General features: G+C 45.8%; 2 protein-coding genes and 1 pseudogene across 2 annotated transcripts; 2 read left to right on the top strand and 1 right to left on the bottom strand.

The window, feature by feature from the left end:
* Positions 1 to 814: 814 nt before the first annotated feature.
* Positions 815 to 5,615, top strand: Gip (gastric inhibitory polypeptide). The gene is made up of 4 exons (XM_070028288.1): positions 815 to 900; positions 3,887 to 4,027; positions 4,547 to 4,639; positions 5,510 to 5,615. Exons 1-4 carry the CDS (start codon positions 815 to 817, stop codon positions 5,613 to 5,615), a joined length of 426 nt encoding a protein of 141 aa, XP_069884389.1.
* An 8,166-nt stretch (positions 5,616 to 13,781) lies between these two features.
* On the top strand, positions 13,782 to 25,994 carry Snf8 (SNF8 subunit of ESCRT-II). The gene is made up of 8 exons (XM_070028287.1): positions 13,782 to 13,957; positions 14,311 to 14,361; positions 16,074 to 16,212; positions 19,912 to 20,016; positions 22,244 to 22,316; positions 24,083 to 24,224; positions 24,868 to 24,942; positions 25,767 to 25,994. Exons 1-8 carry the CDS (start codon positions 13,904 to 13,906, stop codon positions 25,902 to 25,904), a joined length of 777 nt encoding a protein of 258 aa, XP_069884388.1. The 5' UTR covers positions 13,782 to 13,903; the 3' UTR covers positions 25,905 to 25,994.
* Positions 20,012 to 22,078, bottom strand: LOC138830502 (histone H2A.Z pseudogene; annotated as a pseudogene).
* Positions 25,995 to 26,333: the final 339 nt, after the last annotated feature.

The raw sequence follows: 26,333 nt of genomic DNA, 5'->3' as shown, positions 1-26,333 counted from the left end.
TTTAGTAGATAGGATTATAGGCATGAGCTACTAGTGCCTGGCTTTTTTTCTCTTTTCTTCCTTCTTTTTTTTTTGGGTCCGGTCTTGGGCCTGAACTCTGGGCCTGGGCGCTGTCCCTCAGCTCTTCAGCTCAAGGCCAGTGCTCTACCATTTGAGCCACAGCACCACTTCTGGCTTTTTTTTTCTTTTTTCTTATGTGGTGCTGAGGAATTGTACCCAGGGCCTCAGGCATGCAAGGCAAGCACTCTACCACTGAGCCACCTTCCCAGCCCTCTCTTTTCTTCCTTCTATTTATTTCTTTTCTTTTCTTTTTCTTTTTTTGAGGTAGGGTATTGCATAGCCCAGGCTGACCTCAAATTCACCATCCTCAAGCCTTACCCTCCTAAGTGCTGAGATTACAGGTATAAATCTGCATGTCCAGCTTCTGCACGTAGTTCTCATGTAGGGAAAGAGGGTTACAATAATTTAGCTTACAGCCCAATAAAAAGGAAGGAGGCTGGCTGCTACAAATTGGATCCAGAGAAGGGGAGTGTCCAGCATAGACCTTTACTGATTTATTCTTCCTAGATATCTCCCTCATCACCAACCTCCCAATCTACTCAGAATCCACTTAAAATGAAACAAGGAATAAGACAAGTTCCTCTCTTGGTCAGGCTTATGTCCCTTATAGTGAGCATACCTGTCCCAGCCTCCTAGAATCCATCCTTCCCCAGCTATCAGCACCGGCTCAGGCCCCAGCATTGCACAGCCTCCCTCATTGCAGCCCCTCATTCTGGTCTCTTTTTCTCTCAGGTCAGGAAATAAGCCGTGGAAGATGGTGGCTGCAAAGACCTGCTCGCTGTTGCTGGTGCTCCTGTTCCTGGCAGTGGGGCTGGGAGAAGAGGAAGAGGCTCAGTCCAGGTAAGGATACAGGAAGGCAGGGGGCTGGGGATGAGTTGGTTCACTGGGGGTAAGAGGGAGTGATGAACCCTAGACTAGACTAAGAGTAAATTAGAGATAGGCACTGGTGGCACAAAAAAAAAGAAAAAAGAAAAAAAAAAAAGAAAATAAGAGCCGGGCGCCAGTGACTCACGCCTGTAATCCTAGCTACTCAGGAGGCTGAGATCTGAGGATCACGGTTCAAAGCTAGCCTGAGCAGGAAAGTCCATGAGACTCTCATCTCCAATAAAAACCACTAGAAAACCAGAAGTGGCGCTGTGGCTCAAGCAGTAGAGTGCTCGCCTTGAGCTGAAGAGCTGAGGGACAGCATCCAAGCCCAGAGTTCAAGCCTCACGACTGACCAAAATAAATAAATAAATAAGTAAAATAAGAAAAAAGAAGTTGGGAAGAGAAGCCAGCTAGCTACTGAACAGTAAGAGAGAATTTCTTTTTCTTTCTTTCCTTCTTTCTTGTCCTTCCTTCCTTCCTTCCTTCCTTCCTCCCTCCCTCCCTCCCTCTCTCTCTCTCTTTCTCTCTTTCTTTCTTTCCTTCTTTCCTTCCTTCCTTCCTTCCTTCCTTCCTTCCTTCCTTCCTTTCTTTCTTTCTTTCTTTCTTTCTTTCTCTCTCTCTTTCTTTCTTTCTTTCTTTCTCTCTTTCTTTCTCTCTTTCTTCCTTCCTTCCTTCCTTCCTTCCTTCCTTCCTTCCTTTCTTTCTTTCTTTCTTTCTTTCTTTCTTTCTTTCTTTCTTTCTTTCTCTCTTTCTTTCTTTCTTTCTTTTTGGTACCAGTCATGGGGCTTGAACTCAGGGCCTGGGCACTGTCCCCAAGCTTTTTTGCTCAAGACCAGTGCTCTACCACTTTGTGTTACAGTGTCACATCTGGTTTTCTGGTGGTTAATTGACTTTCCTGCCTGGGCTAGCTTGGAACTGTGATCCTTGGATCTCAGCCTCTTTTGTTGCTAGGATTACAAGCATGAACCACCAGTACCTAGCTGAGAATCAAGAGTATTTCCTTTTTTTTTTTTTTTTTTTGGGGGGTCTGGTCATGGGGCCTGAACTCTGGGCCTGGGCGCTGTCCCTCAGTTCTTCAGCTCAAGGCTAGCGCTCTACCATTTGAGCCACAGCGCCACTTCCGGCTTTTTGCTTATGTGGTGCTGAGGAATCGAACCCAGGGCCTCTTGCATGCAAGGCAAGTGCTCTACCACTGAGCCACCTTCCCAGCCTCAAGAGTATTTCTAAGGTGCTATTGTTTCAGTAGTGGAGACTAGTTAGATCTGTGAACAAACTTCTCAGTGGCTGAGAACCTAAGGAAGATCTCCCTTCCTAGTGGAAGTTCAAACTGTTTTTTTTCTTTTTCTTTTCTTTCTTTCTTTCTTTTTTTTTTTTTTTTGTCTGTCGTGGGGCTTGAACTCTGGGCCTGGGCGCTGTCCCTGGATTCTTCAGCTCAAGGCGAGCGCTCTACTCCTTGAGCCACAGCGCCACTTCCGGTTTTCGAGTGGTTTATTGGAGATAAGAGTCTCACGGACTTTCCTGCCCAGGCTGGTTTTGAACTGGGATCCTCCGATCTCAGCCTCCTGAGTAGTTAGGGTTACAGGCATGAGCCACCGGCGCCTGGCGTTCAAACCGTTTTCTATTGTATGCCCCTCCTGGGCACTAGACATGGGACTGGGATTCATAGGACTGGTGATCTATGAACATCTGCTGTCAGGGAGCACACAGACCAGTCAGTCCTAAGTACTGTGAGCAAATCAAATATAGTGGTTGAAGACAGCAGCTCTTTTAGGGTGTCCAGGAACCCAGAGATGCTTGTCTCAGTAAAGCTGGATCTTCTCAGATTCAAGGACAGTCCCATTTGGCAATGTAAAATTATAAGTGTGCAGGATAGCTGTCAGAAACACATGGAGAGACAGCATTATGTGACCATTAAGAACCTATACTCACCACTGGGAGTTGGTGGCTTATACCCTTAATCGTAGCTACTTGGGAGGCTGAAATAGGAAGATAACATTTCAAAGCCATCCCAGATAGAAAAATCTAGGAGATACTCATTTCCAATTAACTAGCAAAAAACCAGAGCTCGGAGGTATGGGTGATAACTAGCCTTGAGGGAAAAGGCCAAGTTCAAACCCTAGTACACACAAGCACAAGGAAAATAGGACCCACCTCTCAGGGAAGCTGTGAGGATGTTAGGCTTATAGGATTGTCAGAGTCATAGTAAATGCTTTTCTATGAGCTCAGTATTATTAGTATTTTTATTATTGAGATGGTCTAGCTATGTAGTGCAGGCTGGCCTTGAACTCATGATCTTCCTGCCTCAGCTTCTATGTATCAGGATTATAGGGGTGTACCTCCACATTTGGCTCTGAGTTCACGATTATTATTTCTTTTCTTTCTTTCTTTTTTTTTTTTTTTTTGACTAGTCCTGGGGCTTGAACTCAGGGCCTGGACACTGTCCCTGAGCTTCTTTTGCTCAAGCCTAGCACTCTACCACTTGAACAACACCATTTCTGGCTCTGTTTATTTGGTACTGAGGAATGGAACCCAGGGCTTCATGCATGCTAGGCAAGCATTCTACCACTAAGCCACATTCCCAGCCCTCTATTATTATTGTCTCTATTGAATGTGAATCCAAGAGCTGAATCAGGAAAGGCCAGGAAAAGGGGGAGAAAGCAAGGCACTATGGTGATGCCAGCTTTTAGGATGAACACTTTATGGCTTTGTGCAGAATCCAGAATCACTCCCAGGCACAGAGACATATACACACATAGATGTGGAAAGTGGCCTCTTGAGCTGAGGATGAAGTCCCAGGGGGATCAGTGGAGTGACAGGTTGTCTGTGGAAATGATCCTGAGAACCTGCTGGGCTCACTTTCAGATGTGTGTCTTCCATTAGTGATAATCACTTCTTCAGCACTGTCATTTCCCCCTTCTCTGTCCCTCCTTCTGCCATTCTTGTGTCTATCACCCCTCAGATCTCATGCTAAGTATGGTGGCCCCCGAAGTGCAAGGTATGCAGAAGGAACTTTCATCAGTGACTACAGTATCGCCATGGACAAGATCCGCCAGCAGGACTTTGTGAACTGGCTGCTGGCCCAGAAGGGGAGGAAGAACGAGTGAGTGATTTCATGTAGTCCCTCCCATCACGTATAGCCATCTCTCCTCCATTCAGGCCAGTTCGCCAAATGTGATCACAAGGGCCAGGTGTGTGCAACTCCAGTGGCACCTCTTACTAAAAAACAAGGAGTTGGACATAGTAGGTGTGGCCAGGACTGACTGGGGCAGCAACCCAGTCTGGGGGTGCGATGAGGACTAGTCTCCTCTCCTTTGCTACTAGGGAGAAGACCAGGAAATTGAGTCCAGAGGGAGATCCTTAGAGGGCTGGGGATGAAGGCAGGAAGTGTCGGGCTGCTTCGTGTGACTGTTTGGAAACAATCTATCCTCATTCTCATGTGCTGCCCTTGCTGTTTGGGCAGCCTGGTAGATAGCTGACAGCCTGAGCAGTTGTCCCAGCAGTGGAAGGGTTAGGGGAGAAAGAGATTCCATAGTTCCTGGGGTGAAGGTACTGGAAAGTTCAAGTGTCCTTAGGGGGAGCAGTGTCTCCCCCACCCACTCTCAAGTCTTCCTCTTACCAGCTGGAAACACAACATCACCCAGAGGGAGGCCCGAGCCCTGGAGCTAGCCAGGCGACCTCAGAGGGATGAGGAGGCCACCAGGGAGCAGCAGAGGTGAGTCCCCACAGGGAAAGGCAGGGGCAGTTTCCAGCTCCCCTTCCAGATTGCAAGGAAGGGCATCCTTTTCTTCTTACAGTTCAGAATGGGGTCTCCATGAACAAACTCCTGGAGTACCCCCCAGGCTGCAGGGAGGATATGGGGAAGGGTCTCAAAGTTCCCATGCCTTAGTGCACAAGTGGATCTATTGAGTAAGGGAGGCGTGAGGAAGAAACCTCAGAATCAAGGCTGTGTGTGAATCAGGATTCTCCAAGGCCAGCCCTCTAATATCAGCTTCCCCTCTCTAAGGAAGGGAGGGATGTGTGGCATAGATTGTTCCAACCGGCAAATATCCCCCAAGTTCCCTCTAGGGTCTTTGGAATTTATTCTAGGAAACTTTTAAAGATGGGTGGGTAGCCTCACAGCAGAATGCTGTCTGGTTTTTTTGTTGTTGTTGTTTGTTTTTGTTTTTTTTTCTTTTGGGTCCGGTCGTGGGGCCTGAACTCTGGGCCTGGGCGCTGTCCCTCAGCTCTTCAGCTCAAGGCTAGCGCTCTACCACTTGAGCCACAGTGCCACTTCTGGCTTTTTTCTTTTTGCTTATGTGGTACTGAGGAATCGAACCCAGGGCCTCATGCATGCAAGGCAAGCACTCTACCACTGAGCCACCTTCCCAGCCCCGCTGTCTGGTTTTTGACTGTACTAAAGTGTCAGATCTAGGTGGGACAAGGCAAAAACCAGATTTTCATCTGCGGGCCCAGATGACAGAGGCAGCTGTGCTGGCTTCTTTCCCCATCCACTGGCCCCTTGGTGTCCAAGCACTAGCTGTATTTGCTCTCTTTAAGTGAATCCCAGGCTGAAACAGGCCCCTTCCCTCTCTCTCCTTTTCAGCTCCCTGCCCAAGGACTCCAGTGATGAAGATCTGATGAAGAAGCTACTGATTCAAGAACTGCTGGCCTGGATGGTGGACCAAACAGAACTCTGTGGCCTCAGGTAAGGGAATATGGTGGCTTTGGCATGTTGAACAGGAGGTAGAAGCTTCAGCTCTGGATCACATACTGTATGTGTTTGTTTGTGTGTGTGTGTGTGTGTGTGTGTGTGTGTGTGTGTGAGAGAGAGAGAGAGAGAGACAGACAGACAGACAGACAGACAGAGACAGAGAGACAGAGAGAGGAATGTGCCAACACCCACAGAGAAAGAGATATGAAAAAGTCTACATAGGAAGGTAGGAAACTATCAATTATTCTGAATTTTTATTATTAAAAAAGCCATTTGGGGCCAGTCAGAGTAGCACAGGCCTGTAATCCAACTACTTGGAAGGAAGGCAATTAGAGACCATGCTGGGAAAGAAGTTAGCAAGATGGCCACTCAATCAATACCTCAGCAAGGTGGTGTGTCTATCGTGCCTATCTGTCATCCTACCTACTGGGAGGCATATATAAGAGGATTGTGCTGGGAGCCAGTGGCTCACACCTGTAATCCTAGCAACGGCGGAGGCTGACATTTGAGGATCTCAGTTCAAAGCCAGCCCGGGCAGGCTCCAATAAATCACCAGAAAACCAGAAGTGGTGCTCTGGGTCAAATGGTAGAGCACTAGTCTTGAACTGAAGAGCTGGGGGACAGCGCCCAGGCTCAGAGTTCAAGCCCCACGACTGACCAAAAAAAAAAAAAAAATAGGATTGTGGTTCTTTATGATGTAGGGCAAAAATCTGAGACCTAGCCAGGTGGCTCACACCTGTTATCCTAGCTACTCAGGAGGATATCTGAGGGTCGAGGTTCAAAGCCAGCCCAAGCAGGAAACAGTGAAACTCTTTTTTTTTTTTTTTTGTCGGTCGTGGGGCTTGAACTCTGGGCCTGGACGCTGTCCCTCAGCTCTTCAGCTCAAGGCGAGTGCTCTACCACTTGAGCTACAGCGCCACTTCCGGTTTTCTGGTGGTTTATTGGAGATAGGAGTCTCGAGGTCTTTCCTGCCCGGGCTGGCTTTGAACCGCTATCCTCAGATCTCAGCCTCCTGAGTAGCTAGGATTACAGGCGTGAGCCACCAGCGCCCAGCTAACAGTGAAACTCTTATCTCCAATAAACCACTAGAAAACCGGAAGTGGCGTTGTAGCTCAAGTGCTAGAGTGTTAGCCTTGAGCTGAAGAGCTGAGGGACAGCGCCCAGACCCAGAGTTCAACCCTAATGACCAACAAAAACAACCACAAAAATTGAGACCTGAGAGATCCTCTTTGAAAAATTATTAAAGCAAAAAGTGTTGGGCTCAAGTGGTAGAGTACCTACCAGTATCATCAAAAACAAAATGAAAGAATGAAAGCTTGGAGGCACGAGGGGCATAATTATGGCTGGGTGCCAGGATAAACTTGCTTCACTAACGTCAAGTTGTAATGACCCTTCTCTCCATCCCTCCTTTTCTGCCCCCACTTTCCTAGGTCTCAGTGACTCCAGCCCAGAGCAGGACTGGTCTCTGCCCTTTACATACTCAGTTCCTACTTCCTGCCTTCTCTAGAGTCTCCAAGAAGCCAAACCAATAAAGTCTAAGCTGAGATAAATCATTGTGTCCTTGTGGAAAGTAATGTCAGCTGAGCACTAACAGGATACATTTGTGGGTTTCTGCATGCCACTGTGCTTCCCAATAAAAAGGATGCCATTCATTTGTCTATTCTTTCTACAAACACTTAACTAGAAATTTCACATAGGTAAGAAGCATGCTAAACACTGCGTGTAGCAAAGGAGGAGATAAGACACAAGGCTTGCCTCTGAGGAGCTCAAAATTTAGCCACAAGTTGAGTGCCAGTGGCTCATGCCTGTAATCCTAGGAGGCTATAATCAGGAAGCTGAGATCTGAGGATTGTGGTTTGAAGCCAGCCTGGTCCAGAAAGTCCATGAGACTTTAACCTCTAAGAAACTGCCCCTAAAAAGCTGGAAGTGGAGCCAGGTGCAAGTGGTCATGCTTATAATCCTAGCTACTTAGTAGGCTGAGATTTGAGGATTGTAGTTTAAAGCCAGTCCAGGCAGAAAAGTCTATAAGAACACTTTTTTTCTTAATCATGAGGCCTGAATGCTGTCCCTCAGCTCTTCAGCTCAAGGCTAGAGCTCTACTACTTAAGCCACAGTACCACTTCTGGCTTTTTCTGCTTCTGTGGTGCTGAGGAATCGAACCTAGGGCCTCATGCATTCAAGGCAAGCACTCTACCACTGAGCCACCTTCCTAGCCTCAAGAGAACACTCTTATCTCCAATAAACTACTCAGAAAAAGCCAGTAGTGGTGCTGTGGCTCAAAGTGGTAGAGTGCTAGCCTTGAGCAAAAGTAGCTCAGGGACAGCACCCAGGCCCAGAGTTTAAGATCCAGGAGCATTGTGTGTGACTCAAGTGGTAGAGTACTAGCCTTGTAGCCCTGAGTTAAAGCCCTAGGAGACACACACACACACACACACACACACACACACACACACACACACACACACACACACACACACACACACACACACACACACACACACACACACACACACACACACACACACACACACACACACACACACACACACACACACACACGCGCCACAGGCATAGTTCTTAAATGTTTGTTTTTTTCTGTTGCCAGTCCTGGGGCTTGAACTCAGGGCCTGGGCGCTGTCCCCCAGCTCTTCAGCTCAAGGCTAGTGCTCTACCCTTAGTCACATTTTAGCAGCCTAGAGCTAATCACAGCAAATCCCAGTTACTCCACAGGTCTCTCAGGCAAGTTATTTTTGTGTGTGTGCCAGTCCTAGGCTTGAACTCAGGAGTGCCATCCCTGAGCTTTTTTTTTTTTTTTTTAATCGGTTGTGGGGCTTGAACTCTGGCCTTGGGCGCTGTCCCTGTGCTCTTCAGCTCAAGGCAAGTGCTCTACCTCTTGAGCCACAGAGCCACTTCCGGTTTATTGGAGGTAAGAGTCTCACGGACTTTCCTGCCCAGGCTGGCTCTGAACCGTGATCCTCAGATCTCAGCCTTCTGAGTAGCTAGGATTACAGGCGTGAGCCACCAGCGCCCGGCCTATGGTAGCTTTTTTGCTAGGTAGGCTAGTGCTCTACCACTGGAGCCAAAGCTCCACTTCTGGCCTGGGTAGTTAATTGGGAGATAAGAGTCTCAGGATTTCCTGCCAGGGCTGGGTTTGAACTGTGATCCTGAGATCTCAGTCTCCTGAGAAGGTAGGATTTCAGGTGTAAATTACTGGCACTTGGCTTATCACCAGCATTATGAAGCAAAAACAATACCAGCAACAAAGCACCTCCCTCATGGGGTAGAAGATAATATTCAGGTAATGTGTTGCGCAGAGTAAGTAGTCAATAAAAATCAATTGTGGTTATGATGTTTTTGACAACTAAGCCTATTTCCCCATCTGAAAAAACAAAGGCATTACTTTAGAATCGGCATGGTGAATTGGATAGACCAGCAATCTAAAAGAGTAAAGTAAGGCTCAGTAGATCATTAGAAGAGGGGCATGTTTTTTGGTGGTGCTGGAGATAGAACCCAGAGCCTTGAACATATTAGGCAAATGCTTTACTACTGAGTCATATTTCTAGCCTCAAAATCTTATCAGAATTAAGTTCTGGAAACCTGTAAAATTTATTTCAAGGAGAACAAGGGGTAATGGAGAGTGATAAAAGGGTGAGGGGGTGGGGATACACTATATGCATGTATGGAATTGTCCTAAGAAAGCACCCCTTATTCAATTAATGCATTAATGCATGTTAATAAGAATAAAGATTAAAGCAAGGTTGCAAATATGGCTGTTGAAGGCCTTTTGAGTGTATCCTTAGAAGACGATGTGTGAATGTACATTTGGATTAGCTCCTGAGTGAGAGGATGAGTACACAAACATTAAGTGTAAAAGTGTGTCCTGGAGGAAAGGAGGAAGTAGGGACTAGATGGTGTCCGTACCTCAGGGACCAAAGTTTTTAGAAGTGATGTAGTGCTGGGCGCTGGTGGCTCACACCTGAATCCTAGCTACTCTGAGATCTGAAGGCTGAAGTTCAAAGCCAGCCTAGGCAGGAATCTCTGTTACACTTTTATCTCCTCTTAATCACTAGAACACTGGAAGTGGCTCAAAGTGGTAGAGCACTAACCTTGAGCAAAGGAGCTCAGGGATAGTGCCCAGGCCCTGAGTTCAAGCCCCTTGACTGACCAAAAAAAAAAAAAAAAAAAAAAAGATGTAAGCATATAGACCAGATATAGTGGCTCAAGCCTCAAGCCTATAGTCCTGGCTATTCAGGATGCTGAAGTAGGAGGACCATTTGAGCCCAGGAGTATGAGAGAAGCCTGGGCAACATATACAGATCCCACCTCAAAGAAAATAATGAAGATATGAAGTCAGTGTTTTACTTATTTATTTGCCAGTTCTGGGGCTTGAACTCAGGGCCTGGGCTGTCCAGAGCCTCTCTGTGCTCAAGGCTAGAGCTCTACTAGTTGAGCCACCGTACCACTTCCAGTCTTTTCTGAATAGTTTATTGTAGATAAGAGTCCCACAGACTTTCCTGCATAGGCTGGTCTTGAACTGTGATCTGCAGATTTTAGCCTCCTGAGGATTACAGGTATGAGCCACCAGTGCCTGGCATCAGCGTTTTAAATAAAAGGTAAAAGCTGGGTGCTGGGGCTGGGAAGGTAGTTCAGTGGTAGAGTGCTTGCTTCGCATGCATGAGGCCCTGGATTCGATTCTTCAGCACCACATAAGCAGAAAAAGCCAGAAGTGGCTCTGTGGCTCAAGTGGGAGAGCACTAGCCTTGAGCTGAAAGCTGAAGGACAGCGCCCAGGCCCAGAGTTCAAGCCCCAGGATTGACAAAAAAAAAAAAAAAAAAAAAAAAAAAAAAAAAAAAAAGCTGGGCGCTGGTGGCTCACACCTGTAATCCTAGCTATTCAGGAGGCTGAGATCTGAGGATCAACCATAGTTCGAAGCCAACCTGGGCAGGAAAGTCCATGAGACTCTTACCTCCAATTAACCACCAAAAAAGAGAGAGAGAAAGAGAAAGAGAGGGAGAGGGAGAGGGAGAGGGAGAGAGAGAGAGAGAGAGAGAGAGAGAGAGAGAGAGAGAGAGAGAGAGAGAGAGAGAGAGAGAGAGAGAAGTGGTGCTGTGGCTCAAAGTTGTAGAGTGATAGCCTTGAGCAAGAGTTCAGGGACAGTGCCCTAGCCCTGAGTTCAAGCCCCACAACTCACACAAAAAAATAAATAAATATTATAGGTGGTTGTTTTGGACTACTTCTATGCCAGGCCCTCAACAGATCAAGATGAAAAATTAATAGAATCACTCATATAAAAGTTTCATATTCTCAAGCTGAAACTAATGTTCTAGCTTCCTTCCTGAGATATCAATACTAGAGAATTAACAGCCAAAATTCCCAAACAGATTAGTTTCAACTGACCTAATAATCAGGTTTTTCCCTCCTTCCCTCCCTTCCTTCCTTGTTTCCTTCCCCCCTCCTCTTCCTTCTCCTTCTTTTTTGCCAGTCCTGGAGCTTGAACTCAGGGCCTGGGCACTGTACCTGAGCTTCTTTTGCTCAAGGCTAGCACTCTACCCCTTGAGCCACTGCTCCACTTTTGACATTTTCTGCTGATGTGGTACCGAGGAATCAAACCCAGGCTTTCATGTGTGCTAGGCAAGCACTGTACCACTAAGCCACATTCCCAGCCCCATCTCTTCCTTCTTTTTTGAGAAAGGGTTTTGTTATATAGCCCAGGCTGATCTTGAACTCATTTTGTAACACTGGCAGCAGGCTGATCTCAACTTTTTTTTTTTTTTTGGTCATGGGGCTTGAACCTGGGGTCTGGGCGCTGTCCTGAATTCTTTCATTCAAGGCTATGGCTCTACCTCTTTGAGTCACAGTGCCACTTCCGGTTTTCTGGTGGTTAATTGGAGATAAGAATCTCACAGACTTTCTTGCCCAGGCTAACTTGAATCACAATCCTCAGATCTTAGCTTCCTGAGTAGCTAGGATTACAGATGTGAGCCACCAGCACTAGGCTCAATCTTTTGATCCTCAGGCCTTAGTCTCACTAGGGAGGCTAGGATTACAAGCATGAACCACCATGCTGAGTCCCCTTTGAGACAGGATCTTATAATATATCCAGGATCTTAACCATATAATTCAGGCTGGCCTTAAACTTGTAACTCTCTTATCTTACTCTCCAGATTCTAGCCACACACCGCCAGGTCATAGACTTATTTTTTATTTTTATTTTATTTTTTTTGGGTCCAGTTGTGGGGCCTGAACTCTGGGCCTGGGCGCTGTCCCTCAGCTCTTCAGCTCAAGGCTAGCACTCTACCACTTGAGCCACAGCGCCACTTTCGGCTTTTTTTTTCTTGTTGCTTATGTGGTGCTGAAGAATCGAACCCAGGGCCTCATGCATGCAAGGCAAGCGCTCTACCACTGAGCCACCTTCCCACCCAAGGTCATAGATTTAATAAAAAAAAATTTTAATAATGGAACAAAATACATCTAAAATCAAAGCTTCTAAAATAACCACTTGTTTTTGCCCTTCTTGTATCTCTTCTGAAACTTGATGTTGGCATATATCTCCTTACATTTGAGTTGGATGTCTGAAGACATTCTTGCTGAGTTTTGTCCATTGAGTTATGATTATAAACTTTCATGAAGGCCTTTATCTCTGGCCTCTTGGTTATCTTCTTCTTGCCCATTGTGGCTGTCACTCTGTGGGGACAGAGGTTAAGTGATGGTGCCACCATCAATGTTCTTCATGATAATGGCTTTCAATCCAGAGTAGCATCTGGCCAGGACCAGCATCACTTTCCCAGATTTCATTAAATTGTCCATTTTCACAGCACCTAGCAAGCTTACAACAGGTAAGCACCCAAGCACTAAGTTCAAGCACCACAAACATCTCCCCCCCCCCCCGGAAAAAAAAGCATGAGCCATCAACATTCTATTCCCTTAATAATTCCCAAACCTGTCCCACTGGAACCATTGCCACTACCTTAGTTCTGCCACTCACCATTCCTAATTTTAATTCCTACAACTGACTTAAGTCCAAGTTGCCACTAAGAGTACTTTTATAAAACTGGGCACTAGCCGGGCGTGGGTGGCTCAAGCCTGTAATCCTAGGTATTCAGGAGGCTGAGATCTGAGGATTGCAGTTCAAAGCCAACCCGGGCAGAAAGGCCATGAGAGTCTTATCTCCACGTAACCAGAAAACCAGAAGTGGCGCTGTGGTTCAAGTGGTGGTGCACTAGCCTTGAGGTGAAGAGACAGTACTCAGGTCGAGTTCAAGCTCCATGACTGACAAAAACAACAACAAAAAAACCCCCAAAACTGAGCACTGTGGCCTCAATGCCTATAATCCTAGCTTAGCTGAAATCTGAGGATTGTGGTTCAAAGCCATCCCAGGCAGGAACGTCCCTGAGACTCTTATCCATAATTAACCATTAAAAAGTGGAAAGCATAACCTTTTGGCTCAAGTGGTAGAGCTCTAGCCTTGAGCAAAAGAGCTCAGAGACTTCATCCAGTCCCTAAATTCAATCTCCAGGAACACACACACACCGAAGAACTTTCTAAACACAGAGATGGAAGATTACACCATATAAGCACCATATTTTTGCGTCGTGCAGCTAAAAGCTTTTCTCCCAACACTCATGTTCACGTGTAGGTATTTGCAACTGTGGATACTGGAACACAAGTGGTAACAGAATCTGCCTGCAATGACTGACTGACTGTCTATAGTAGAATTGAGATCTGGAGAATTTCCAGGCAACCATCTACACCACAGCTCAGTTCTCTCTTTAAAAAACAAAACACTTTAAGCAGCTATATATTCAACAAGGCAGTTTCTGAATACAATGGCCTTGATCAACGTCACCTTCTCCACCTTCTCACTCTTCCCTCCCCACCGACCCCTCTAAGTCAGCTCTTAACTGCCGGCCCTCACACGTTGAAATCTCTGCTTGGGACTCCAACTTTACTCCCTTAGAACCTTCAATGGCCAGCACAGCAGACGGGTTGGGAGACCCGAACCCGAGGCGTCGACGGTGGCGGGACGCAGGTCCCCGCGCCGGCCACCCCCCCACGTCCCGCGCCTTCCCGGACGGGAGCGACAAGGCGGGGCGGCGACGCCCCCGCGGCGAGACGCTGCGCCCAGCCGCGGGAGAGACTCTGCACTCCGCGGAAGGAAGTGGGCGCGCGATTTCCGGCGCGCGCAGTTGACGCAGGCCGGACTTCCGCATTGGAGCTGGCGACTGAGACCCGAACGCCCAGCTCAGGGGTCCAGGCAGCCGTGCGGCCCACGGGCCCGAGGCGGGGATGCACCGCCGCGGGGTGGGAGCCGGCGCCATCGCCAAGAAGAAGCTCGCCGAGGTGAGGGGGGAGAGTGGCCGTGCTCACCCGCGAGACACTTGAGTTCTGTTCCCTTCGGTTGCCTCCTGATCGATTCTTGGGCTTCTCGTGTGCGGGAGTCCAGGCACTCGCGGAGAAATCAGCTCCCTGCTTCGGGGTGTCAGGTTCCGCAGGCCCACCAGCCCCACTGCTCTTTTTTTTTTTTTTCTCTCCCAAACTTGACTGGAGGTGCAAGGCATCGATTCTACCTTCCTCAATCTGCCCTTCCTAAAAGAGCGTTTAGAGAGACCCTCCCTTTCGTACTTCTGTCTGCAACGCAGCCGAGGATCCCATCGCCCACTCTCTCAACTCATGCCCATCTTTTTGTCTGACAGGCCAAGTATAAGGAACGAGGGACTGTCCTGGCTGAGGACCAGTTGGCCCAGGTGAGTGATGGCAGAGCTCCAGGCAGGAAGATCGACAGAACAGGACTGGGCAGCAAGTTTTAGATGTACACTAGATTATTTAGCTCGGGCTAAAGTAAGGTGGCTGACAAGTCTGGATTTCTGGGCTGCTGTGCCCTTTTTAGACAACCTGCTAATAGTAGTAGCTAACGTTTTTGATCCATGCTATGCTTCTAAGGTTCTAGGCACTTGTCTATTTTCTTTCTTCCTGGAGCATGCTAAGTGAGCACTGTTAACATTGATCTGCATTCCTAGCCCTTGTCCACTTTCCTTTGTTTCTGGCTTTTCTCCTGTCTTTCCTCCCTCCTTCCTTAGCCTCACTATGTTAACAAGGTTGGATATGAATTTATGATCTTTCTCAACTCCAGTACTGGCAAAAAACAAACGTCTTGATTTTAGAACAAAGTCATGTAGAAAGCTGTTAAGCCAGGTGGCTCCTGCCTGTTGAGAGGCAGAGATCTGAGGATTGAGTTTCCAAGCCAGCCCAAGCAGAAAAACCTGCAAATATCCAACCAAAGTCTGTGATACTCTTATTAACCAGAAAAAAAAAAAAAAAGCACAAGAGCTACAGTGCCAGCCTTGAGCAAAAAAAGCTAAGCCAGAGCAAGTAGCCCTGTGTTCAAGCTCCATTAATGGCACAAAAATAAAAGCTATTTTAGAGTTGAGGGGTATCTCATTTTTGCTGACAGTAAAACTGTGCAAGAGAAGCAGAGGTTAAAAATAGATGAGACAAGCTATGAACAGTGGCTCACACATAATCCTAGCTCAGGTCGCTGAGATTTAAGGGGACTAGGGTTCTAGGCTAGCTTGTGTAGAAAAGTTAGTGAGACTACATTTCAGCTAATAGCTGGGTATTTTGGCATGTGCCTATCATTTTAGGTAGGCACTGTGGTATATGCCTGGCATCTCAGTTATGGTGGGAGGTATGAATAGATAGATCATTGTCTGGGCTGGCTCAAGCAAAAGGCAAGACCCTATGTCAAAAGTAATCAGGGAGCCAGGTACCGATGACTTACACCTGTAATCCTAGCTACTCAGGAGGCTGAGTTCTGAGGATTGTGGTTCGAAGCTGGCCCAGGCAGAAAAGTTCCATGAGACTGTTATCTTTAATAACCACTCAAAAACTGGAAGTGGTACTGTAGCTCAAGTGGTAGAGTGCTAGCCTTGAGCTAGCTTGAGCTTCATAGACAGTGCCCAGGCCCTGAGTTTAAGCCCCACAGCCAACAACAACAACAAAATCAGGGTGCTGGGCTCTGGTGGCTCATGCCTGTAATCTGAAGAGTGCAGTTCAAAGCTAGCCCAGGCAGAAAAGTCCATGAAACTTTTTCTCCAATTAATCAATAAAATGACAAATGGGAGGCATGGCTCAAGTGGTAGAGTGCTGTGAGTGAAAAAAACAGCTCAAAATCCTGGTACCAGTACTAACACACACACACATACACCCCTCTACACCTACCTGAGCAAGAAGAAAAGAATGGCTCAAGCAGTAGAGTGCTCATCTAGCAAGTATGAAATCCTGAGTTCAAATCCCAGTATTACCAAAAATAGAGGGGAAGTGGATAATAAGCAGCATAATGGTAGACCTGAAGGAGTTAGCTTATATTAGACCTACCTCTGCCACTTTATTAAGGACCTACTTTTGGTATCTGATTATTATCTGGGCTGCCTTAATCTTTCCCTTGTCCATTCAACAGATGTCAAAGCAGTTGGACATGTTCAAGACCAACCTGGAGGAATTTGCCAGCAAGCACAAGCAGGAGATCCGGAAGAATCCTGAGTTTCGGGTGCAGTTCCAGGACATGTGTGCAACCATTGGGGTGGATCCTCTGGCCTGTAAGGAATTATCTGTAGGAGTCAGGTGTCCCCACAGGGCTCTTAAGGGACAGAAATTCACTTGTTCTCGCTACTATTGAGACATCTTCTAGCAGAGCTGCAGGAAGATCTCTGGATGTTGTCTTTCAAAAATATCTAGCAAGATGACTATTGCCCAAGCTGACCTGAGAACATGACCCTCCTTTGAATAATCTCTGGTAGTGGACTTCTAAAATATTTTCCCTCTTTACAAAGAAGGGAAAGGGCACATGTGGGATGTGGATCAAGTGGTACTTGCTTAGCAATTGTGAGGTCCTGAGTTCAAACCTCAGTTACTTAAGAAGAAAAAAGGTCTGGGGTATGGCTCAAGTGATGCTCTGGGTTCAATTCCTAGTATTAAAAGAAGAAAAAAATTAACAAAAGTAGTATGAGGTCATTCATTTAGTGAAACTATATGAAAAGAAGTATAAGTCTCTTGATCCTGTCTCATAATTGTAGAGATCAGTACTACTTGCAATTTAAGATACAGGTCTCTAACTTATGATGGCTTGATTTTTGATAAGCTGCAGAAACAATAGACACATTAGATTTTGATCTTTTACCAGTTTAGTGATTGTGATCAGTTACTTTCTTTTGATGTTGGGCAGCAGCATCTGGACCATAAATAACTGAAACTTTACTTTTCACTTTTTTTTGGGTGTTGGTCCTGGGGCTTGAACTCAGGTTCTGAGTGTTGTCCCTGAGTTTCTTTTTCTCAGAGATGTTGCTCTACTACTTGAGCCATAGTGCCACTACTGGCTTTTTCTGAACTGGATGCTAATAACTCACACCTGTAATCCTAGCTACTTAGGAGGCTGAGATCTGAGGATCATGGTTTGAAGTCATCTGGAACGGAAAAGTCTATGAGACGATTATCTCCAATTAAGCAGTAAAAAAGCCAGAAGTGGAGCAGTAGTTCAAGTGGTAGAGTACTTGGCTTGAGCAGAAAAGCTCAGGGACAGTGCTTAGGCCCTGAGTTCAAGCCCTAAGACTGGCATGCACCCCCCCCCCCCCCCCCCCCCCCCCGCACACACACACAAGAGCCTCATAGACTTTTCTGTCTGGGCTGGCTTTGAATCACAATCCTCAGATCTCAGCCTTCTGAGTAATTAGGATTTATAGGCATGAGCCACCAGTGCCTGGTTTGTACTGTTTTATTAACCTATGATGTTGAATAAGTTAATGCTTCCCCCTACATCCCCTCCCCACACACTGCGGATTGATCCCTGGGTCTAGACATACAGGACACTTGGGCTGTGACACCTGAGCTATACCCTTTTGTTTGCATTTGTGGGATTACAAACATACAATAGTATGCGTGACTAAATGCGTTTTGTTTTGTTTTTTATGCTGGTACTGAGGCTTGAACTCAAGTTCTCACCCTCTTGCTCAGTTTGCTTGCTAATAGCTGGCACTCTACCACTTGAACCATGCTTCTAGTTCTGCATTTTTCTAGTTAATTAGAAATGGAATCTCACAGATTTCTGCCTAGGCTGGCTTTGAGCTGTCATCCTTCAGATCACAGCTAGAATTACAAGAGTGAACCACTGGTGTCTGGCTTTTTTTTTTTTTTTGTTAGTCGTGGGGCTTGAACTCTGGGCCTGGGCGCTGTCCCTGAGCTCTTCAGCTCAAGGAGAGTGCTCTCCCACATGAGCCCAGTGCCACTTACTGTTTTCTGGTGGTTAATTGGAGATAAGAGTCTCACGGACTTTCCTGCCTGGGCTGGCTTTCAACTGCCATCCTCAGATCTCGGCCTCTTGAGTAGCTAGGATTACAGGCATGAGCCACCAGTGCCTGGCTGGTGTCTGGCTTTTAAGTGCATTTCTGATGTAAGTTTACAGGGGGTTTATTGGGATGCAATCTCATTGTAAGTTTTGCAGCATCTGACTTATTATTATTATTATTATTGTATTGGTCCTGGGGCTGGAACTCAGGGCCTGGGTATGGTCTCTGAGATTCTTTTTCTCCAGGCTAGCACTCTACCACTTGAGCCACAGCACCACTTCCAGCTTTTTTTGAGTAGTTTATTGGAGATAAGAGTCTCATAGATGGGCTGGCTTTGAACTGTGATCCTCAGATCTCAGCCTCCTGAGTAGCTAGCATATGCCACAGGAGCCCAGCTTAACATTTGACATGTTTCTAGACAGTTTTTTTTTATACTTTCATACTGTTTTCATATGTTTGGAATCGTTCTATAATTACCATATAACCTAACCTGCAATTTACACTTAATACTGTTTTTGAATTACAAGTCAGCATTTTTTTTGGGGGGTCCGGTCGTGGGGCCTGATCTCTGGGCCTGGGTGTTGTCCCTCAGCTCTTCAGCTCAAGGCTAGCTCTCTACCATTTGAGCCACAGTGCCACTTCCAGCTTTTTTCTTTTTGCTTATGTGGTGCTGAGGAATCCAACCCAGGGCCTCATGCATGCAAGGCAAGCACTCTACCACTAGTCACCTTCCCAGCCCCCAAGTCAGCATTTTTTTTTTTCTCTTAGCTTTATCTTTTCCATAGCTCCTACAAGGGTGAGAATGTGGCTTACTGGTAGAGTGCTTGTCTAGCATGCATGAAGCCCTGGCTTTGATTCCTCAGTACTACATAAACAGAAAAAGCTGGAAATTTGCACTGTGCTTCAAGTGGTAGCGAGCTAGTCTTGAGTAAAAGAAGCTCAGGGACAGTGCCTAGGGCCTGAGTTCAAGTCCCAGGACTGGCCAACAAAACAAAACATAGCTCCTATTATATTTTATTGTATGCTTTGAGAAAAGAAAGTTATATAGTAGCCTCTTGCTGAGATAAATGACGCATATTCTCCCTGATATGCAGAAGTCAGGTTTAAAATGCAATGGGACATGACAAATTACACAGCATTCTAGACACTCACAGTGAGATCAAATGAGGATAGTTTTAGGAGAAAATCACCAAGTTGTAATACCCAGGCACCTCTTTATATGTATATAAAATATACATACTGAAATGAACTCCAAAAATATGGAAACAAAGGACCTTTTTCCTAATTTTTCCTTTTTCTGATGACTGCCCCTTATATGGTGTATTCACGTGCACTTCTCAGGGAAGGTGGGGGGAGGGCACAGAATTGAGAAAATGGATGAAAAATTACAGCAGCAGAGCTCGCTGGCTGCACTGGACATTGATGAAAGTGAGCTACACAATTCCTGGGTAGAGAAGGGGAGTGGGGAATGGAGAGAATGAGGGAACAGATGATACTATGCAAAAAGAAGGAAATGTACTTACTACCTGACATATGCAAAGGTAATCCTGTTGTATATCACCTCTAAAACAACAATAAAAAAAAAAAAAGCTCTTGCCTTAGCCTTTTTTGCTCTTTCTTTGTCCTCCTATCCTTCTTTCCTTCCCTTCCTTCTCGCCTTCCCTCCCTCCCTCCCTCCCTCCTTCCCTTCCTTCCTTCGTTTCCTGTCTCCTTTCTCCTCTCTCCTGTGTAGCTCAGGCTGGCCTCCAACACACAAGATCCCTCTGCCTTTATAGTCTTTCAGTTACAGATTACAGGTATGGTGCACACCAAGCTCTCAAAGGATCTTGAGTAGCAAGCAGAGCAAGATGTAGGACTAGACAATAGGACTTGCTAGGATAGATGTTTTAATTCAATATGAAGTAAACAGAAAGGACAAAAAATCATCAGTAACCTAGCTTCTGTTTTTCTTTGTAGCTGGAAAAGGATTTTGGTCTGAGATGCTGGGCGTTGGGGACTTCTATTATGAACTTGGCGTCCAGATTATCGAAGTATGCCTGGCCCTGAAACACCGGAATGGAGGTGAGGGTGGCTGGGTCCTCAAGTCTGGTCTCTGGGCTTTTCTGAGGCCCAGGAGGGAGGGTGGGGAGGGATAGTGAGAGATTTTCTTTTCACCATCCTGAAGTCTTCAGGACTTCAGTGTGTTGAAATACAGGTTTCATGCTGTTGAATCCATGGCAGGTCTTCATGGCCACAGATAAATAGAATTATGTAGTTATCTCTAAAGATCTTCGACAGTGCTACAAGTTAAAAGACAACTCCAAACAAGTTACAGATCATTGGCTTGTAAGTAGACACTAGTCTTGAGCAAGAAAAGAAAATATATGAATATTAATATATGCAGTAGACCCCCTTGGTGGCATGTTATAAAGACTGCGAAGGAAAACTGCCATTTCTCAGGATGCAGAGTTCAGTGCTGTACTGAGAATGCTTGGATCATTGTGTTTATAAAGCCACCAGTTTCTGCTAAAGACATGGCACCTTTAAATCTAAAATTTGATCACTTAAGCACATTGTGTACCATTTTTGACTTGGGAAGACCCTACCCTACTTGTTTGTTGGGCACTATTTGCTTTTATTTTTAGTTTTATTGTTTTAATTTTGGGAGGTTGGGGGCACAATATGGTCTTTCTTGAACTTACCCACCAGAGTAGAAATAATGTCTCTGCCAAATCAAATGTGGTAACTATAATTTCTGCATTGCAATTACAATCCAGTGTTTTAAAAATTGACAACCCTGCTCGGGAATCAATAGCTTTTTTGAAGCCACAGTAACACAAGTATGGTTAAGACTCAAATGCAGAAATTTGGCTGGTTGGAAAGCTGATAAAAATTCCAACATGCTCCAGGGGAACTACAGAAAGGCAAAATTGTGATTTTTCACGGAGATAAGAGTTTACTGGAATCCCACCTCTGGACAGCTGTTAAGAGTATTTAAGGTCCTGAGGTAACAAGGAATCCAGGCATGAAGGGGTGGGGGAACAGCTGGCCCACAGGCCATGTAAGGGAGTCAAAGTCATTTGGTACATGATGAGGCAGACATGTAGTTCTTGTTGGCTGCCAGAAGCCTGTCTGCCTGTATTGATAATTTTGTATGGCTCTTAATGATGGTATAAAGCCCTTGGCTATGAAAAGTTCCCAAACCCTGCTAGACAGTCTTCTGTTGTCCTTTCTTCTCAATCAGAGATTTGTGAATGTGGGGGATGACATCACCACCAGCAGTTGTAGCCTTGATGACAGTCCGATTCTTCATCTCCACAAATAGCAAGTTGCAAGGGATGAGGGGTAATATGCTTTACCTTTAAATCTTTCCGTGCTTTTCCTGCCAGTTCAGGCACCTCTGTGGTGAAGTACTCTGGGATGGCAGTTGATAGCAGCAGTCATGCACGCACACCCACAATGGTTGTCCTAGATTTCAGTTGTGGATGAATATGTCCAACAGGGAACTGCAAGTTAAGTAGCTGAGAGTGGGAAATGGCCTTTATTTTGGCCTTCCCAGAGTCCTTCCCAGCTTTAATTCCATTTGGAATTCTGCTGAAGTTCACACAAGAAAGGCAGAGAAAAAGCTGGTCTGCCACACAGCAAGGTCTCACCACCTGTTCCCATCATGATTTAAACAAACTGACAACGATCTAACAGAGCTTCACGTGCAATAAGCTGTGTAACATAGGCCTGGAAATTGAAAATTTTGTTTTGAAAAAAAATTTTTTGGACCATGGTGGGGTTTGAACTCAGGACCTCACACTTGGTAGGTAGCCACTCTTACCACTTGAATCATATTCTAATTTCTTTTTCTTTTTAAAAGTTAGTATTATTGTGTCTGCATTTGGCCAAACCACAGGTAATAAATCTGGAATGATTTCCTGTATAGCTTTTCAAAGATACTGCTACCTTTGCTTTTAGATTTTAGTATCTCCTATTGAAGTTCTAATGAGGCCTCAGACCCCATCTCTGGCCAGTTATTTTATGTAAATAATTAATTTTAGTTTTATTGAGTCAGGGTCTTACTATGTAGCCCAAGCTGGCCTCAAAACCATCGTCTTCCCTCAGCTTCCCCAGTTCCTGGATTACAGGTGTGTGCCATCATACCCAGCTTGCCAGTTACTTTAGAAGAAAGGGAAAGAAATTTACTAGAATGCTATTTTTACTACTTGTAAAAAACTACTGGAAAGAAATAACTGGGCATTTATTTAAATTAGTGGCAGTCATAAAGGTAATCTTCATTTGCTTTCTGTTCCCTCTACAACAGGTCTGATAACTCTGGAGGAACTACATCAACAAGTGTTGAAAGGAAGGGGCAAATTCGCCCAGGATGTTAGCCAGTAGGTCTTGTTTTCCAACCCTTTTGAGTACAGAAAGAGGGGGGTGTTGTGGTGGTGATGGTGTTGTTGGTGGTGGTGTATGTGTGTGCGCACATGTGCAGTCCTCCATCCTGGGGCTTGAACTCAGGACCTGGACGCTGTTCAAGAGCTCTTTTGCTCAAGGCTAGTGCTCTTATCATTTTGCAAGGCAAGCACTCTACCACTGAGCCACCTTCCCAGCCCAGTAAATTTTTTTTTTTTTTTTTTTGGTCAGTCATGGGGCTTGAACTCTGGGCTTGGGTGCTGTCCTTGCGCTCTTCAGCTCAAGGCGAGCACTCTACCGCTTGAGCCACAGTGCCACTTTGCTCTACCATTTTGGACCACAGCACTACTTCTGGGTTTTAGATTTTCTGCACAGGCTGGTGTTGAACCACTGTCCTCAGATCTCAGCCTCCTGGGTAGCTAGGATTATAGGCAAGAACCAGCAACATCCTGCTGAAACATCTCTTTTAATGAGATTGTCATATTGCTCAGCGCTGGGTCTTTAGCCAGAGAACTTTCTGGAGCCATTAAGGAGATCATGGGGAGTGCCCAGTTTGTGCCATGTGATATTGATGGCCACCACCTTCATGACATCATAGATGACATTAATAGTGATGTGACATTAATAGTGATGCAGTGGAATGCCCTGGTAGTATAAGAGAAGCTATTTCAATAAAAGATGATCTGACAAAAAAAAAAATTAGGCTGAAAGTATGGCTGAAGTGGTAAAACGTGTCTAACAAGCATAAAGTCCTGAGTTCAGACTCCAGTATTACCAAAACAATGTCTTTAACCATAAAGTTGGCAGTCCTGGCTTGAATTTCCAAGCAATCAGGTGTATTAACCCCTTTAGAAATGGATGAACGTTCTTTAGTCTGCTACAGTTCACAATACTCGGCTCACTCACCTGATGGGCTATAGTAGGTTTATTTTGACCTGTTTGGAGTTGGAATCACTGACTACTGAGTAGGATAGCCCAACTCCTCTACCATCCATGGTCTTTTTTCTTTTTTTCTTTTGGTGCCTGTATTGGGGTTTGAACTCAGGGCCTGGGCTGAGCTTCTTTTAGCTCAAGCTAGCACTCTACAACTTGAGCCACAGCACCGCTTCTGGCTGTTTCTGTTTATGTAGTGCTGAGGAATCAAACCCAGGGCTTCATGCATGTTAGGCAAGCACTGTACAACAAAGCCATGTTCCCAGCCCTGAGGACTTATTCTTGCTTGGCTTTTTCACTTAAGGCTGGTGCCTTTACCACTTGAGCCAAATGTCCACTTCCAGCTTTTTGGTGGATAATTGGGCTTTCTGCCCAGGCTGGCTTTGAGCCAAGATCCTTAAATCTCAACCTGAGTAGCTAGGATTACAGGCATGAAACACTGGTGCCCAGCTTTAACTTGCTGTTTTACTAATATAGGTGAGTGTGTGCAGCCTTTATTTTGCGTCAAGTATCCTTCCTGGGCAGAGCTGAAACTGGGTTGCCAAGGGTCTTTTTTTTTTTTGGTAGGTTGTGGGGCTTGAACTCACAGCCTGAGCACTGACCTTGAGCTCTTTTTGCTCAAGGCTATTGTTCTACCACTTTGAGCTACAGTGCCCCTTCCAGATAAGAATCTCATGGACTTTCCTGTCTGGGCTGGCTTTGAACTGAGATTCTCAGATCCCAGCCTCCTGAGTAGCCAGGATTATAGGTGTGAGCCAGTGGTATCCGGCCTGCCAACCAACCATCTTCAAACTGTTCTTTCTTACCTCAGGGACGATCTCATCAGGGCCATCAAGAAACTAAAGGCACTGGGCACTGGCTTCGGCATCATCCCTGTGGGCGGCACTTATCTCATTCAGTCTGTTCCAGCTGAGCTTAATATGGATCACACTGTGGTGCTGCAGCTGGCAGAGGTACTGGTGTGCTTGCTTCCAGACAGTGCAGGGGGCATCCTGGGGTGGGAGTCAGGAGCAATCTGGCCTCCTCCTTGTCACTCAGGTCTTTTGCGCAGAGATTGTTTTATAGATGAACTAAGGCGTGTGCTCATTTGGCAGTCATTTATTGAGCAGCTGCAGTGCCAAGCACTGGGCTGGGCTGTGGAGCAGAGAGAGGTGGGATATACTCCTTGCTCTCGAGGAGCAGTCTTAGGGAGACAGCCATTCTTAGCACTACATTGTGAATTCTAAATTTTGCCTCTCATCTCCACATTCCTCAGCATGCCTGCGGCTTCCTCCAAAAGCCCATTATGTATTTGTAAAAGATGTTCTGTTTTCTTAACTCTAATATAAAATGCAACTAAAAGGGGAGGAGGCTTTTATATTGGTGGACGGTTAGGGTAAGGCAGGGTCAGGGGTAAATAGTTTAGATTAATAGTTTATCCCCATTCTATATGAATTGATCATTCCCAGTCTTACACACATTGGTGTGAAGTCCAGCCTAACACCTTGGAACCTACTTAAGACAACCCACCAAACTCTATTCTCCCTGAAAGTTACTTGTCTCTTAGTGCTGGGCTCGAGGGAACATGCACTCAACTCAGTCCCCATTCTCCTTTAGAAAAATGGGTACGTGACGGTCAGTGAAATCCAAGCCAGTCTTAAATGGGAGACTGAACGAGCGCGGCAAGTGCTGGTATGTGACTGAATGGCCCAGAACACATGGGCCCTGGTTGGGAGGTGGGCTGCACATGGGCAGGCATTTTAGTCTTGCTCTGCTGTTTCCACACTTGGAGTAAGGCTGGCATTTTTCATGGCACTCAGAAGGTAGACTACTTGAGGGTCCTCTGACCCTGGAACTGATAGTCAGGGGCTTAATACAATTTGTATTGAAAGCAGCATTACAGAGTGAGGGGAATTAATAACTGCTTGTGGTGATTACACATTTATAACAATACATTAAATATATTGCATAATATGTATGACAGTGATGGAAGACTGATGTGGAAATGGAGCAGTATGAGAATGTAGCTGCTCTGGCTTCAGTTACTGTTTTCCTTATCCAGGCAATTTGGCATCTGTAAAATGGGAGGACATAAATATCACTCTCAACAGTATTGGGCAGAAACAGCTTGTCCTGTGTATTTCCAGCCTAGGAGCCGTGAGTCCATTCTAGTATAAATAAGGTCCTTCCCATCTGTTCCCAGCAAGTTAACTCACAGCCAGCCAGAACACTACTCTCCCTTCTGATGCAGGGAGATGCAATGATTTCCTCAAGTTGTGGCCCTGCGTTTCCACTACCTCCATTTTGCCTTGGCTTTCTCTCTCCTGCCTAGACGGAAGGTTAAATGGCTTCGGTTTTTTCCACGCTACAGGCCAAGGACAGAGGCCAACAGATTATTCCAGTATGGTTGCAAATGCATGAAGGCACATGTAGGTTGTTTGAAAACCTCACTGAAGCCAAAATAGGTTTGGGGATATAGCTTCTTTCTCAGATTTCTCTTCTTCCTCCCCATTCAGGAACACCTGCTGAAGGAAGGGCTGGCCTGGCTGGATTTGCAAGCCCCTGGGGAGGCCCACTACTGGCTGCCAGCTCTCTTCACAGACCTCTATTCCCAGGAGATTACTGCAGAGGAGGCCAGAGAAGCCCTCCCTTGATGGAGTGTGGAGGGACACACAGCAGCAGCTAGAAGAGGGAGGAAAATCATGGTGAATAAACCTGGACAATTTTGTTTATAAAAGAAAAAAGTTCCAAGTTTTTCTTTCTTCCCCCAGTATTTTATTTTTTTAAAGTGCCTTCACATTGCATTGGTTTTTTTTTGGAGGAAGCCTCATTTATCCAGTAGGCTAACCTGAGTAACACAGGTAACAGCAAGCACATCTGAAATACTTGCATAGAACATCTACAAATTTGTGGAGGAACTGGGCCTGGAACACAAGCTGTGTCTTGGCTAGACAGGGCCTAGTCTTTCTGTAGCAGGTACAATTTCCTCTCTAAGTCCAACTTCCAATTCATGTTCCTAATCATATTAGCAGGCCCTCACGAACCAGTCACTCTGATCTGAGTCTCTCTCTTTCAGCTTCCTG

The sequence above is a fragment of the Dipodomys merriami genome, unplaced genomic scaffold (assembly GCF_024711535.1).
Source record: "Dipodomys merriami isolate MVZ:Mamm:240054 unplaced genomic scaffold, mDipMer1.0.p SCAF_19, whole genome shotgun sequence".
NCBI classification, from domain to species: Eukaryota; Metazoa; Chordata; class Mammalia; order Rodentia; family Heteromyidae; genus Dipodomys; species Dipodomys merriami.
The sequence above is the reverse complement of the archived record's forward strand: the minus strand, read 5'-3'. Positions and strand labels throughout refer to the sequence as shown.

Excerpts from the sequence above, each read along its gene's own strand:
- Gip (XM_070028288.1), top strand. The coding sequence starts at position 815 with ATGGTGGCTGCAAAGACCTGCTCGCTGTTGCTGGTGCTCCTGTTCCTG. Across the intron at positions 4,028-4,546 it reads CAGAAGGGGAGGAAGAACGA|CTGGAAACACAACATCACCC; the intron begins GTGAGTGATTTC and ends TCCTCTTACCAG. Across the intron at positions 4,640-5,509 it reads GCCACCAGGGAGCAGCAGAG|CTCCCTGCCCAAGGACTCCA; the intron begins GTGAGTCCCCAC and ends TCTCCTTTTCAG.
- Snf8 (XM_070028287.1), top strand. The coding sequence starts at position 13,904 with ATGCACCGCCGCGGGGTGGGAGCCGGCGCCATCGCCAAGAAGAAGCTC. Across the intron at positions 22,317-24,082 it reads TTCGCCCAGGATGTTAGCCA|GGACGATCTCATCAGGGCCA; the intron begins GTAGGTCTTGTT and ends TTCTTACCTCAG. Across the intron at positions 24,943-25,766 it reads AACGAGCGCGGCAAGTGCTG|GAACACCTGCTGAAGGAAGG; the intron begins GTATGTGACTGA and ends CTCCCCATTCAG.